The sequence below is a fragment of the Onychomys torridus genome, chromosome 2 (assembly GCF_903995425.1).
Source record: "Onychomys torridus chromosome 2, mOncTor1.1, whole genome shotgun sequence".
In the NCBI taxonomy this organism is placed as follows: Eukaryota; Metazoa; Chordata; class Mammalia; order Rodentia; family Cricetidae; genus Onychomys; species Onychomys torridus.
This window is the reverse complement of record NC_050444.1, coordinates 73,989,255-74,005,368: the sequence shown is the minus strand read 5'-3', so window position 1 is coordinate 74,005,368 and position 16,114 is coordinate 73,989,255. Positions and strand designations below refer to the sequence as shown.

Below are 16,114 nucleotides of genomic sequence, written 5' to 3'. Positions count from 1 at the left end.
CAGTAAGCAGCACCCCCCTCCCCCATGGTCTCTGCATCAGTTCCTGCCTCCAGGTCCTTGTCCTTTTTGAGTTCCAGTCCTGATGTCCTTCTACGATGGACTACAATGCAGAAGTGTAAGCCAAAGAAACCTTTTCCTGCCCAACTTGTGTTTAAGCCATGGTGTTCCATCACAGCAACAGTAACCCCATCCAAGATACATATATACTCATTGATTAACCTCTTTCTAAGTATATTTAAATTTTAAATTACTTTTAATTGATTTGTGGATGTACATGTATAGGTGAGCACAGCATGTTGTATGTGTGAGATCAGAGGACACTTTCTGGGAGTTGGTCTCTCCTTTCAGCATGCAGGTCCCCAATGATTCAGCTTAGGTTGCTAGGCTTGGCAGCAAGTGTCTATCCTGCTAAGCCATCTCACTGGCCCATTTCTCTTCCTTTGAATTTTTATTTCTATGTATCTTATAGTCAGATTGAAATCAGTGGAGTATGTTGTCATAAAGCAAAGTAGATTTTATAATTAATAAAAATTTAACAAATACGTTCTAGAGTCAGAGTCAGTTAAGGATGGATAGGTGGTAACTTTCAAATTTATTTTACAATCTTCAGATGAAGACTCAAGAATCCTAGAAGGGTGGATGAACCCAAGAAAAACTGCATCCTAAGTTTGCTATGGTAACTCCAGAGCTTTGACCATGACTCCTTTGGTTGACTAGCCTTGGCAAGGCTTCCTCCTCTCACACTATCCTCACAATGAGTTCTCATGAGAACTTCCCAGGAAAACTGGTCTGTGGGTGAGCTGAGAGCATAGTAGCTGCTGATGGAGTCTTGGGGGACTTTCCTTTCTCCTTTCTGAAATTACTCCCAAAGCCCCTTTTAATAAGTACTTCTCTGATTCATACTTAAACTTTTTTCCTGTTTTGGCCTGCGTGCCTCCATTCCACATATGGTCAGTCTCTTCATAAAAGAAAAAAATGTCGAGCTTTACGTCATCTTTTCCCTGGAAGGATAGTTCCAAGCTGTCTTCCACCTAGAGGGAAAATGAAAACCTTCACAGACTGAAACAACAGAAACACATTTTCGTATTTTAAATAAAGAAAAATGTTTTATATAGCGAACATTAATTCTAGATGCATGCTTTTAAAACTTAAATCCCTGTCAAAGTGGGAACTATACTAGCCTTTCTTAAATGCACATACAATAATGATTCTTAAACTGATGACACTTGATGAGTAAATGTCTCATGGAAGTTAAAACTGTCACTCTGCAGAGAAAATTGAAGTACCAATTCCAGAGCCCCCTTCAAACTGAAGGAGGAAAGGGAAGGAAACTTATCCTAAAAGTAAAGTTCATATAGGAATTTATGTGACTCTCAAAGAGATGAACACTAATGTATCCATCTGTAGGCAGAGCCAGACACCAGCCTTTGGTAAGCATCTGCTTGGTGACTAAAGCTACTGCTTTGGCCTTAGAAAACACTAATTTTTTTTTTTTTTTTAAATAAATTAGAATGATTACTTCTGATGGGGAGAAATAATTTCTCAGGAATGAAAAAAATTCCCTGGGAACAAATTAAGAGCAACATTATCAAAAAGGGTCAAGGGCTTTGTGAACAGCAAACAAACTGTCCAGAGTTCATATCAGCCACAGCCCTTGCCCACATTAACCTGAAGAAGGTGCTCACCTTAGCACATGTGAGACAAACAAGAAACTCAAGCACTTGATGAACATGGCTCAATATCTCTATCTCTTAATAATTGATGAGATATTTGTGCTGCTGATTATTATGACATCCAATCCTAAGTGAGCATTTAATTAGATGACTCAGAAACAATTTTAACTTCAAACAGAGTAGCAGAATTCTATCTTTATATTAATTTTGTGCCATACTATTGCAAAGCATACTAGCAACATAATCACTTAGGAGAGTCCAAGTTCCTTCTTTCATATTATCAATAAAAGGCATATTTTTGAGCTTTTCCTTCACTGGTATAGAAATGTTAAGGGATAATAAGCTTCCACAGCTCATCCTGGTAGGTGATAGGTGATAAAACTATAGTTGACATACCTTTAATTATGTATAAGTTAGTTAAGGTAAACTTTACAACTGAGCCACATTATTTATGAAATTAAGTTCATTGTCACCAACCTTCCCAAATTTGTGTTTGAGCGGAAGTCCAGCATTCTGAAATGCCAAAATAATATCAGGTTTGTAGTGTTGTATAAAAATTCCTAGGTCGACATCTTTGCTATAAGGAATAATACTGCACTGGCGATACCATCCTAAAGTGGGGGAGGGTATAAAATATGTTTAAATTACATTTGGAAGATTAGTTATTGTCATGAACAAACTTTATAGTAATGGCTATCATTTCATAAGATTATGGTTCAGGTGCTTTATTAAAATTATTTTTTAAAAGTTAAATCCAAACTAAACCAGTTGTTTATAGTAGTTACCTTGAAGAATCAATCTCCCTCCTTTTTCCCCTTCTTTTTCTTTCCTCTCTCTCTCCCTCCCCCTCCCCTCTCCTTCTTCTCTCCTGGTCTGAGTGCTCAGCTTCCTCAAAAGTTTGAATGAAGTCAGACATGGTGGCTGACACTTTTAGGCCAACTTATGCTGGTCTACATAGTAAGTTTCAGAACAGCCAGGACTACACACTGAGATCCTGTGTGAAAAAAAAAAAAAAAAAGTTTTCAGGATACATAATAATTTCTGAGTAGATCATAAGCTTTAATAATATATTAATTGGGCCATTCACTTAAACAACTGCTACTCAGAGTCTTTGAAAATTAAATTTATTGATTGAGACTGCTTTAAGATGTGTTAAGAGGGGTTGGGGATTTAGCTCAGTGGCAGAGTGCTTGTCTAGCAAGTGCAAGGCCCTGGGTTTGGTCCTCAGCTCTGACAGGGGGGGGGGGGGGGGATACAACACATCTGCTGGGCGGTGGTGGCGCATGCCTTTAATCCCAGCACTTGGGAGGCAGAGTTAGGCGGATCTCTGTGAGTTCGTGGCCAGCCTGGGCTACAAAGGGAATTCCAGGAAAGGCGCAAAGCTACACAGAGAAACCCTGTTTCGAAAAACAAACAAACAAACAAAAGATGTGTTAAGAATATTTAATTCTCTTAATATGCTTTCCTGAGTCCATAATCTATAGCACTTAACAGCTCCCACAGTTCATAGCTGATAGGTCACATAAAGATCTTTTAAGGTGTGATATTCAGTGCACACCCAATGCTATTTCTCAGTGTTTCTTGTTTATCTACATCTTGCTTATGTGTCTCAACAATGGTCTAAGAAAGCGTACACCTAAACATTACTAGTAATTCCTGAGTCTTCCCTACTAGCTTCTAACCTTTCCACTCCAATAGCTTTTAAAGTACCTAAGTGTCTATAGTCAGCCCAGGAGGCATTGCTATTACAAAATATGATTTGGAATTATAAAAGAATTCTAAAAAACAATTATGAACTATTAAAAATGAAGGGATTGCTGGGTGTTGCAGGACTCACCTGGACACTAGGAGGCTGAGACAGGTGGATCTCTATAAGATCAAGGCCAGCCTGGGCTACACAGAGAGTTCTAGGCCAGCAGGACTACATAGTAAGACCCTGCTTAAAATGCATGCATACATACACAAAACATGAAAAACTGCTGCAAGGCGAAAAAAATGTAATGGAATTAAGCTACCACCACAAAACTACTACTTGAAAAGGTCAAGGACTTTACTGAAGGTCAAGCCTTGGTTAAGAAGTCTTGGTGATATTTTAGCTAATACATCTATCTATCTATCTATCTATCTATCTATCTATCTATCTATCTATCTATGCCGATTCCTGCAATTATTCTCTTATATGCTATGTATGCTTCCAAGAACTCATAACAGTATATTTTATCTGAAATACTTGTCAAGCATCCAAGGCCAAACAATCTCCTGAATTAAGGCAAATTAAGCTGAGACCCTCCTTTCTCATACAGCCTTAGTGGTATTTATACTAACATTATAGACTCCTAACATTTACCTAACCACCTCTAGGAATGTTGTTTGAGCACATAAATTCCCTTTTCTGATATATTAACTGATTTTAGTTCTTACTTGTCCTCCTCCTCTACCTCTCCCCTTTTTGGTTGTAAAAGAAAGCCTGATGGTCACTGCCTCAGGAAAACTCTTGTCTGCCTTTTGACCCTGTAAGAATAATTCAAGCCTGGTGACCTTGCTTTATTTATTTAGCTAGAGCACGATTGCATGGGTAAATAACTGCAAACCTCAGAAACTTAAAGAGGCCTTTGACTAGAGGGAGAACTAGAAGAATGAGATGGAAATGAGGAAGAGCCAGATGGTGAAGAACGAGATGGACAAGAATGAGATGAGAAAGACCAAGATGGGGCAGAACTAAGGTGAGAGAATTAAGATAGAACTTAGACGGGACAGCAGATCAATGTAGAGAGAAATCAGGCAAGAGAGGAGCTAGGCATGAGAACAGAACTGAAGCTGTGTAGATAGATTTTTATCGTAGAGGAATAAAGTACAGACTAAGAGCTCTGTGTACTTAGATTCTTTTCCCGAAAACAATTCCTGCTTTTCTTCTGGGCCTCTGGGAAGAAGATTATTAAGGCTGGCCCTTAATAATATTTGAGAAAAAAACTACAAATCCTAAAAATAAAGGGGTTCTTAAATATCACTAAATACATAGTATCATTTAATTTAACTCTCTTATCTTATAATTACTGTCACAATAAAAAAAAAACCACAATCATAATCAACTACAGTAAAAATTGAGAAGGAACAGATAAATGCAACAATCTTGAGGATTTAAACAATACTAAAGTCCAAGAAGCTGTTGTAATGAGTGGTGTATCCAGAAACCTTTTCCAGATTCTAATAGCTGCCTGCTTGAAACTACAAAAAAAATATCTTTCCCCATCTCAGGTGAACAGTGATGCTCTCATTGACCTGGAAGCATACCTGTCAATCTTTCTCTCACTAAAAATGTTTCCTGCAATATTTCAATTTAAAGCAATAATAAAATTTGAGATAGAAACAGCAAAATGCCATTTAAGGAATACTTGAAAACCAAACATCAAACATAAATCTACATGTCTGATGTGAATTTGTACACATTATTAAAACATTTAGTAAATACAATTGGCCTTATGATTCTATTTTACGGGGCTGGAAAGATGGCTCAGTAGCTAAGTGTAACATGAATCTTAAAAGGTCTTATTAATAAAAATTAAACAACAACAACAACAACAAACCGAGAACCAGGTATTGGAGAGAAAGTTGGAAGATCAGAGAGACAGAACAAGCCATAGCCAACCTCACCTCGCCAACTCTTCAGCCAATCCTCTTTCCTCAGACTGGAAGCCTCTGAGTCCTCATTGGAAAGGATCTCAGTTCAACTGCTTAACAGCCAAGAAGCTTAAAAGCTTCTATCCTCCCCCCACCCCTCCTACACAGGGTTTCTCTGTGCAGCTTTGCACCTTTCCTGGAACTTGCTTTGTGCCTTTCCTGGAACTTGCTTTGTAGACCAGGCTGGCCCCGAATTCACAGAGATCCACCTGCCCCTGCCTCCCAAGTACTGGGAATAAAGATGTGCACCACCACTGTGTTAGTGAATGCACTGCTTTCAAATAAGGTCATGTATGGAAGACTGCGAAGAAATTAGAACTGATTGGTGTTTACACACAAAATGTGTTCTAAAGTCCTTTAAAGTTTTTAGGGGAATCTGGAAATCTAGTAGAACTTTGCTAATGTGTGCCCTTACTCTATCCTTACAGGTACATTGTAGTTTACTTGCAATGAATTATTGTATTTCCAATAAGTACAGCTTGAGTTTGTGCTGTTTGTTATGAATTATCTTAGTTACTTTAGACATTGCTTCCATTTGATTTTTAATTCTTGGTTTTAAATATGAAATTAAATACTGGTTTGTTGGTTGTTGCTTTTTCAATGATTGGTACTTCAACAGCGTCCCTTCCTAACATATGGGGTCAAAAATAAAATGACCCATAAATAAATAAAATAGTTTACTATTTATGCGCGGGGGTGGGGTGGGGGGGGAGCTCTAGTTCCTGGTCCTTACGCCTTATATACCATTCTGCTTCCTACCATCACTTCCTGCGATTAAAGGCGTGTCTTTACCAAACAACACATGAGATCTCAAGTCCTGGGATTAAAGGTGTGTGCCAGCACACCAGGCTCTGTTCCTAGTGTGGCCTTGAACTGACAGAGATCTGAATGGATCTCTGCCTCAGGTATGCTAGGATTAAAGGTGTGTACCACCACTGTCTGGTCTCTATGACTAATCCAGTGGCAGTTCTAATCTCTGACACCAGATAAATTTTATTAGAGCACACAATATATCACCAGAGTTAAGAACACTGGCTGCTCTTCCAGAAGACCTGAATTCAATTCCAAGCACCCACATGGTGGCTCATAACCATCATGGGATCTGATACCTTATTCTGGCATACAAGTATATATGCAAATAGGGCACTTATATATATGAAATACATAAATAAACAAGTCTTTAAAAAGATTCTATTTTATATTTCATTAATTACTTTCTTTAAAGGAGTCAATACATCTTTGCTTTATACATTAATGTTTATTCTGCTTATGAAGACTACACTTCCAATATTAATGATACCTGGTTACTTCAAACATTCACTCCTAAAGCCAAAAGGAAGAGATGGAGAAAAAAGGAAAGTATTTTTACCTAGACAAGTTCCACTGCTCAGCCAGAAGGGGACTCCCAGTTCCTGTAATGTTTTGGCTGCTAGTTGCAGTAATTCCTTTGCCCTCTTCCGAAAGGCCAGAGCATCCACAGTGTTATCTTCAAGGTACTGCTGCAAGTTTAATGAACAGTTATTTCTTATAACAACTTTTCTATGATATCTGAAGTATTCTTGGAAATTAACACGGTATCTTTTTTTCTACTGCAAAACATCCAAATGTAGGGGGCTTGGGTGGCTCAGTGGCTTTGGATTCTCAACATCCATATAAAAGCTGGGATGCTGGTGTGGGTCTGTGACACCTGTGCTGTGGGGTTGGGAGAGAATGGAGACAAACAGATCCTTCAGTTCCTTGGCCAGCCCAACTAGCCAGTCCATCAGTTCCAGGTTAAATGAGAGACACTGTCTCAAAAACTAAGGTGAAGAAGTTGTGGACTGCTGCTAACATGCCCGAGCTCTGGTGGATGGCCCCACACCCATGTCCATGTAAAAAGCACTAGTTGGATTCTCTGGCTTATAAAAATAAGAAGACAGGAAAATGGAAAGGGGGTGTATTGTGCAGGAGTACAGGGGACCTGGGAGTGGATATAGTCAAGATGTAATAGAGGAAGACACCTAGTTCCAACCTGTGGCCTCACAGACACAAGTACACAAGTGTGCCCACAAACCCACACACAGGCACAGATGCATATACCCCACAAGCACAGAAATCAAAGTTTATAGTTGCTTCTTAGTCACACATTAAAATAATTCAAATAGATTCTAGGAGCAGCCAGGTTAAGAGGAAGAAATTTAAATAATGAGGATTCCCCAGCGATGAGACTTGAACTGTTATCCATTTCCTCTGTACATCAGAAGTTAGCAGGCTGGGCAGTTGGGAGAAAAGAGAGCTAATTACAGAGCTACGAGCATTATTTAAACCAAATAGATTAAATGATGTTTTAGATGCAGTCATTTACTTGTCTTTACAGATTGGGTCATCAAGCAGAAAGACATTTTGAATCAGACCATCTGTGTTGGACTCTAGGTGCATCTCCTTTGGGATGGGCAGATCATTTTACAGGAGTGTAAGCTCTATGAGGAGGGGCCGTTTGTTTGGGTATTGTATAAAATACCCCAGTGTCTAGAAAAGTATCTCTACATCTGAAAAATGAACAACAGAATGGAAGAAACAAATTTCACTGTAGTTAATGTCCTCATTTATAACTTAAATATAATCACTATGCTTTGTACAACTACTTTACAGATTGAAATGAAAGCCCTTTTGTAAAGTATAAGAATTTGTACTAATGTTATCTTTTACTTAGTCATTTTAGTTTCTGATTTAGTACAGTTTATTCTGTAACTGAAGAAAGCAGCATGATTTCTTCAGTGATACTTCACTATGGAACAAAATATAAACTACTTGGCCTAGCAGACCAGGGTCACAGGTCTTTGGCTACTATCTGGCCTCATCACTAGCCTCTTCTTACATGTCCTGTTATAATAATAAAATGGAACTGTCCAATATACCACAGCCTTTCTAGTCTATGTGACCTTACATGTTGCTTTCTTTTTCAGTATGCCTCTGACTAACAAAAGTATGTTTCAGCTCCAGCCTCTGAGAAATATCCTCATTTCCCTAAAAAGACAGATGAGTGTGTTTCCCCAATGTTTCTGTTCAACATTTGCTAATACATAAAGCCAAGCAAAATAGTCAGCTCCTCCATGAACTTACAATGGTGGCCACTTACACAGAAATTGTAAGTCTTTAGATTTGTTTTTACTCTTTTATGTATATGAGTTTTGCCTGCATGCATGTCTGTGCACTAAGTTCGTGCCTAGTGGCCGTGGAGGAAAGAAGAGAACATCAGATCTCTTGGGAATGGAGTTATAAACTGTTGTGAACTGCCATGAGGGTGGAGGGAATCAAACCCAGGTCCTCTGGAAGAGCAGCCGGTGCTCTTTACTATTGAGCTAGTTCTCTACCTTTTTCATTCTTACATGTAGTTGTAGCTGTTGGTTTTGTTTCATTTCCCCAGTGTGCTGTAAACATATGAGAACAGGTACTGCATTTCTCCCTCACTGAATCAACAGCTTTAGAACGCCACCTGGTACACAGTAGGTTAGCAACAAATATTGGTGAGTGGCTAAATGAAGAAATGATTGTAGCTGTAAGGTTTCTCGGGTCCCATCCAATGCCGAAGTCCTGCAGATGCTTATAAAAATAGTCACTCAAAGGCTTATACTCATTATAACTGCTCAACCATTACCTTAGGATTATTAAGACTAAGTGTTAAGCCAATAATACCTATCAATGTTAAAAGCATCTTAGAGCTACAATTTCCTCTCTGTTAAAGAACACTCACCTTATGGGAAACCTCCCTTCCAGATGCTGGTCTGAGGAATATAAGAAGTTCCCCAAACAGTATAAGCCATCGTCCTTGTTTGCATTCCAGAACATGAAGGTAAGACCTTATTGCTATAGACACTACAAACTTCAGAACCAGGGCTTGGAGGAGTCAAACCAGAAATAAACAGCTGAGCATGGCACTCAGTTAATGCATATACAACACAATCTTTATATCGAAGACTCAGAAAACATGGAAAAAGGGGTAGAAAGACTCTAAAGTGAAAGGATCAGGATGTCTACTATGAGAGAGTATCCCCTATAGATAACAGGGATGTGTACCTACAAATCTTAACAACATGGTCACAAGACCTGAACAATGACAGCACCAGCTGACATTACAGTGTGGATGTGGGAAATTCCATAAGGCTCCAACCCTAGATGTAGAGCTATAGACAATTTTTTCTTTATTATTATGTGTTTTAAATTTTATACAACAGCCATGTGTTCCCCTGGTTTTTATGCCAGTACCAAGCTATTTTTATTACTGTAGCTCTATAGTAGAGCTTGAGGTCAGGGATTGTGATGTCTCCAGAGGTTGTTTTATTGTACAGGATTCTTTTGGCTATCCTGGGTTTTTTGTTTTTCCATATGAAGCTGAGTATTATTCTTTCCAGATCTGTGAAGAATTGTGTTGGTAATTTGATGGGGATTGCGTTGAATCTGTAGATTGCTTTTGGTAAGATCGCCATTTTTTACTATGTTATTCCTGCCTATCCATGAGCATGGGAGATCTTTCCATTTTCTGACATCTTCTTCAATTTCTTTTTTCAGGGACTTAAAGTTCTTGTCATATAGGTCCTTCACATGCTTAGTCAGAGTAACTCCAAGGTATTTTATATCATTTGTGGCTATTGTAAAGGGTGATGTATCTCTGACTTCCTTCTCAGCCTCTTTGTCTACTGTATATAGGAGGGGTACTGATTTTTTTAGTTGATCTTGTATCGTGCAATGTTGCTGAAGGTTTTTATTAGCCGTATCAGTTCCTTGGTTGAATTTTTGGGGTCACTCATGTATACTAACATGTCATCTACAAATAGGGAGAGCTTGACTTCTTCCTTTCTAATTTGTATCCCCTTAATCTCCTTACGTTGTCTTATAGCTCTGGCTAGAACTTCAAGTACTATATTGAATTAGTAGGGGGAGAGGGGACAGCCTTGCCTTGTTCCTGATTTTAGTGGTATTGCTTTGAGTTTCTATCCATTTAATTTGATGTTGGCTGTTGGCTTGCTGTAGATTGCCTTTATTATGTTTAGGTATGTTCCCTGTATTCCTGATCACTCCAAGACCTTTATCATGAAGGGGTGTTGGATTTTGTCAAATGCCTTTCCTTGGTCTAGTGAGATGATCATGTGGTTTTTTGCTTTGAGTTTACTTATATGGTGTATTACATTGACGGACTTTCGTATGTTGAACCACCCTTGCATCCCTGGGATGAAGCCTACTTGATCATGGTGGATAATTGTTTTGATGTGTTCTTGGAGTCTGTTTGCCAGAATTTTATTGAGTATTTTTGCATCAATGTTCATGAGGGAGATCGGTCTGTAGTTCTCTTTCTTTGTTGCATATTTGTTTGGTTTAGGAATCAGGGTAATTGTAGCCTCATAGAAGGAGTTTGGTAATATACCTTCAGCTTCTATTGTGTGGAACAGTTTAAAGAGTATTGGTATTAAGTCTTCTTTGAAGATCTGGTTGAATTCTGCAGTGAAACCATCTGGTCCTGGGCTTTTTTTGGTTGGGAGACTTTTAATGACTGATTCTATTTCCTTAGCGGTTATTGGACTATTTAAATGGTTTATCTGGTCTTGATTTAACATAGGTATGTGGTACCTATCCAGAAAATTATCCATTTCTTTTGGATTTTCCAGTTTTGTGGAATAGAGGTTTTTGAAGTATGACCTGATGATTCTCTGGATTTCCTCATAATATAGTGATATTTTATTTGTATTGAAATGTGATTTTATTTGTATGTCAATATAATTGCCTTGAGGTCAGAGCAAGCCAGAGCAGAAGCCGAGCAGTAGTGGGGCACGCCTTTAATCCCAGCACATGGGAGGCAGAGCTAGGCAGATCTGTGTGTTCAAGGACACAGCCAGCATGGCAGACACACGCCTTTAATCTCAATACCAACCATAGACGACCTGGAGGTCTGTACAAACAGGCAGTGACAAGAAGGTCATGTGGCTGGGTTTACAACCAATGAGAAAACAGAACAGAAAGTCTTTAAATAGACAGGACGCACAGAAGTAGGTCTCTTGCGGAGAGGAGGAACCGCAGAAGCAGTGAAGGGTAAGGTTTTCCGCTTTTGCTCTGACCTCGTGGTTTTTAACTCTGTAATCGGTTCTGTGTTTCTTATTTAACAAGCTGGTTACATCTACAATTGGCACCCAACGTGGGGCTTTTGGGGGGGGGGTGAATGCTGTGTGGGACAGAGAAAAACCACTATTTTATTTAAAACAGGTTGATTATAAATGCAATCTCTTTCTAAAGATAAAAAGGTGATATGATATAGATATGATAGGATGAAAGGGTAGATTAATGAACTTACTTCTAAAGAGCAACAACTCATTTAAAATGTTTTACATTGGTATAGATTTTAGTCTATTGATACAAAGTTAAAGTTAATTTTGTTATACTGTGTGTATATTTCTACTCTTGTTTAAGGTATTATGTTTGTACAGCTCATTTAAAATTGAACTGGATAATTAAAAATAGATTAATAATTAGTCATCTATGATAATCATACTCGTAACCATGTTAGTTAAGTCTTCTAGGTATACACAGAAATATTTTAGATAGTTAATCTTCAAATACTTCAAAGACCTACAGAATATGGCATTTAAAATACTTTTAAAATTTAGACTTTCTGGACAGTGAGACATGTCTGCTCCTGGCAGCACAAATTTACTTCAGAGAGGAAGATGGGCATTGAAGACACTTCATATGGAGTTTATCTTCACCTTGGCAAAAATAGCCATTTGGGCAAGAAACTGTTCTTGCCTGGACTGCTCGATCAACTGGACATGCAGGACCTATAGAAAGGTGACCACTGAGCTTTGCTTGACAAAATGGTCCTTCAGGTTCCTGCTTCACAGAGGAAACTGCCAGACATTCTACAGGACACTGAGAGAAGTGACCGAGAGACTCTATCCCTGTGGGCTGAAGAGAAATGCCCCAACTTTACAAAGGAACATTAGGTGACTGTCCAGGCTGCCAGCTGTCTCTGTCTACTCTTGCAAGACTCCTCAAAAATGCTTACATCCTTCTCCCGGTTCTCAGGTAATATTATATCCTTCTGAGGTCTTTGATGTGGTTGAAGACTAGATACTTATAATTTCCTCAATTATGATAAAAGATAAGTTAGATATAAAACCTTAGACTCACAAATATAAGATAGGACATCTTCTTTAATATTATAAGTGTAATTCTTGCTTGATAATTGTTTTGTTATATGTAATTGTACTATGTAAAAGTTAAAACCTTCCTTTAAAAAAAAGAAAAGGGGAAGTGCTGTGGATATCGCTCTGTGTAAATAAAGTTCTGATTGGCCAGTGGCCAGACATCAACTATCAGAAGCAGTTCTATTAAAGCAGCGCATAGCCCAGAAATCTTTTTTTTTTTTTTTTTTTAACTACCAAAGGCTAAATCCACCATGCAGCAGAGTAAAGTGTCGCTTATAGATTCCTCATTCCCGCCACAGTGCAGGTCAGACACACACGCCAGGAACCTGCCATAGTAGCTCAAACCGGGAGGCTGCCGCTAACGTGAGACAGACAATTAGGAAGTTCTTTTTAGCTCTGTTTTAGAATCTTTTTTCTCAGGTTTTAGGTGGAAATTCTTGCCCTACGTTGGGCGCCATTTGTAGTTGGAGTTTTCCTGCCTGGCCCAGTCAGGACAAATCTCTGTTACCTGCCAGTCCCACAGTCGCTCAGACCCAACCAAGAAAGCACACAGAGACTTATATTGCTTACAAACTGTATGGCCGTGGCAGGCTGCTTGTTATCTACCTTTTCTATCTTAAATTAACCCATTTCTGTTAGTCTATACTTTGCCACATGGCTTGTGGCTTACCAGTGTCTTTACATGTTGCTTCTCATGGCAGCAGCGGCTGGTGGTGTCTCTCTCCAGTCTTCTGCTTCCCAGAATTCTCTACTCTCTTGTTGGTATGTCCCCCTTTTCATTTGTGATTTTGTTAATTTGGATGCTCTCTCTCTGACTTCTGGTTAGTTGGGATGAGGGCTTGTCTATCTTGTTGATCTTCTCAAAGAACCAACTCTTCGTTTCATTAATCCTTTGTATTGTTCTCTTTATTTCTATTTTATTGATTTCAGCTCTCAATTTGATAATTTCTTGGCGTCTGTTCCTCCTGGGAGACATTGCTTCTTCCTGTTCAAGGGCTTTCAGGTGTGCTGTCAATTCACTAGCGTGAGATTTCTCTAGCTTCTTTATGTGGGCATTCAGTGCTATGAATGTCCCTCTTAGCACTGCTTTCATAGTATCACATAAGTTTGGGTATGTGGTGTATTCATTTTCATTGATCTCTAGGAAGTCTTTAATTTCTTTCTTTATTTCTTCCTTAACACATTGGTGATTCAGTTGAGCATTAGTCAGTTTCCATGAGATTGTAGGATTTCTGTAGTTTTTTCTGTTGTTGAAATCTAACTTTAAATCATGGTGGTCTGATAGAACACAGGAGGTTATTCCAATTGTTTTGTATCTGTTGAGATTTGCTTTGTGGCCAAGTATGTGGTGTATTTTACAGAAGGTTACATAGGGTGCTGAGAAGAAGGTATATTCTTTTTCGTTAGGGTGAAATGTTCTGTAGATATCGATTAAGTCCATTTGAGCCATAACATCAGTTAAGACCATTACTTCTCTGTTAAGTTTCAATTTGGCCAATCTGTCCAGAGGTGAAAATGGGGTGTTGAAGTCTCCCACTATTAATGTGTGCGGTTTTATATGTAATTTAAGCTTTAGTAATGTTTCTTTTACATATGTGGGTGCCCTTGTGTGTGGGGCATAAATGTTCAGAATTGAGACTTCATCTTGGTGGATCTTTCCTGCGATGAGAATGTAATGTCCTTCATCATCTCTTTTGATTGATTTTAGTTTGAAGTCTATTTTGCTGGATATTAGGATGGCTACACCAGCTTGCTTCTTAAGACCATTTGATTGGAAGGTCTTTTCCCAGCGTTTTATTCTTAGGAGGTGTCTGTCTTTGAATTTGAAGTGTGTTTTTTGTATGCAGCAGAAAGATGGTTCCTGTTTTCATATCCATTGTTAGTCTGTGTCTTTTTATAGGTGAATTAAGTCCATTGATATTAAGGGATATTAATGACCAGTGATTGTTCGTTCCTGTTGTTATTTTTATTTTTTGGTGGTAGTGTGTGTGTACTTCTCTTTGGTGTTTACTGCTGTGGTGTTATCTATTGCCTGTGTTTTCATGGGTGTATCTGCCTTCCTTAGGTTGGAATTTTCCTTCTAGTGCTTTCTGGAGGGCTGGATTTGTGGATAAGTATTGTTTAAATCTGGTTTCGTTTTGGAAGGTCTTGTTCACTCCATCTATGATGACTGAAAGTTTTGCTGGGTATATTAATCTAGGCTGGCATCCATGGTCTCTTAGTGTTTGCATTATATCTGTCCAGGTCCTTCTGGCTTTCAAAGTCTCCATCGAGAAATCGGGTGTTATTCTGATGGGTTTGCCTTTATAAGTCACTTGGCCTTTTTCCTTTGCTGCCCTTAATATTCTCTCTTTATACTGTATGTTTAGTTGTTTAATTATTATGTGGCGAGGGAACTTTTTTTGGGGGTCTAGTCTGTTTGGTGTTCTATAGGCTTCTTATATCTTCATAGGCATTTCGTTCTTTAAGTTGGGAAAGTTTTCTTCTATGATCTTGTTAAATATATTTTCTGTGCCTTTGAGTTGGTATTCTTCTTTCTCTATGCCTATTATTCGTAGGTTTGGTCTTTTATGGTGTCCCAAATTTCTTGGACATTTTGGGTCATGACTTTCTTGGTTTTAGTGTTTTCTTTGACTGATGAATCTATTTCTTCTTCCGTATCTTCAACACCAGAGATCCTCTCTTTCATCTCTTGCATTTTGTTGTTTATACTTGCCTCTGAAGTTCCTGTTTGTTTACTCAGATTTTCTATTTCCATCATTCCTTCTGCTAGTGTCTTCTTCATTTTTTCTATTTCCCTCTTCAGGTCTTGGATTGTCTCCCTTGCTTTTTCATGATTTTCTTTCAGGGACTTATTGTTTTCTTCTGCTTTAATTGTCCTTTCCTCTAGTTTTTTTTTTTTTTTTTTAATAGTGTTCTTCCCATTTTTTGTTTGTCTGTTCCTCTTCTTTATTTTTGATTTCTTCTATATAAGGCTCTAGCCTCTTCATGATGTTACTTATAAGGTTGTTTTCTTCTTCTTCTTCCATTCCGTGATGTTCAGGTCTAGCTGTTGGAGAAGGGCTAGGTTCTGGTGATGCTGTATTGCTCTTTATTTTGTTGTATGTACTTCTGCCTTGATGTCTGCCCATCTCCTCTTGGGTTCGTTCTTGGTCTTATCAGTGTACTTGGTCCAGAGAGAGTTGACAGATTTAGGGAGCCTCTTTCTGGTCCAGATTGAAGCTCTGGGCCAGATGGGAGCTCTGGTCCAGATGAGAGTGCTGGCTGGATAGGAGCTGGGGGGCTGGACTCTGAGTCTTGGGAAGTCCCTGGGGTCTTCTTATTTTGTCCAGATGGGAGCTCCTCTTGTCCAGATGGGAGTTCCTCTGGTCTCTGGTCCAGATGGGAGTTCCAGGGCAGGATGGAAGCTTGGGGCTGGTCTCTGAGTCTCCGGAAGTGGCTGGGGTCTCCAGCAGATGGGTGTGGGGGCAGGGTGTGGAGACTGCAGTGTCTTCCTGCAGTCTTGGAAAAGGGGAGCCTTCCTGAGGGGCCCTCCAATTGGCAGGAAACTGGGGCCAAGTTGGTCAGGTCCTCCCGGAGTGGCCTGTG

General features: G+C 39.0%; 1 protein-coding gene across 3 annotated transcripts in view; it reads right to left on the bottom strand.

Annotated features, from left to right (window-relative positions):
- LOC118577661 (fukutin) overlaps positions 1-16,114 on the bottom strand; it is a 54,425-nt gene that overhangs the window by 14,612 nt on the left and 23,699 nt on the right. For all 3 annotated transcript variants that reach the window (XM_036178151.1, XM_036178152.1, XM_036178153.1), the window contains 3 exons: positions 6,721-6,850; positions 2,151-2,284; positions 904-1,031 (listed from right to left, as the gene is read on the bottom strand). In XM_036178151.1, coding sequence (XP_036034044.1) covers positions 904-1,031; positions 2,151-2,284; positions 6,721-6,850 — 392 coding nt within the window. The remainder of the gene's footprint in view (positions 1-903; positions 1,032-2,150; positions 2,285-6,720; positions 6,851-16,114) is intronic.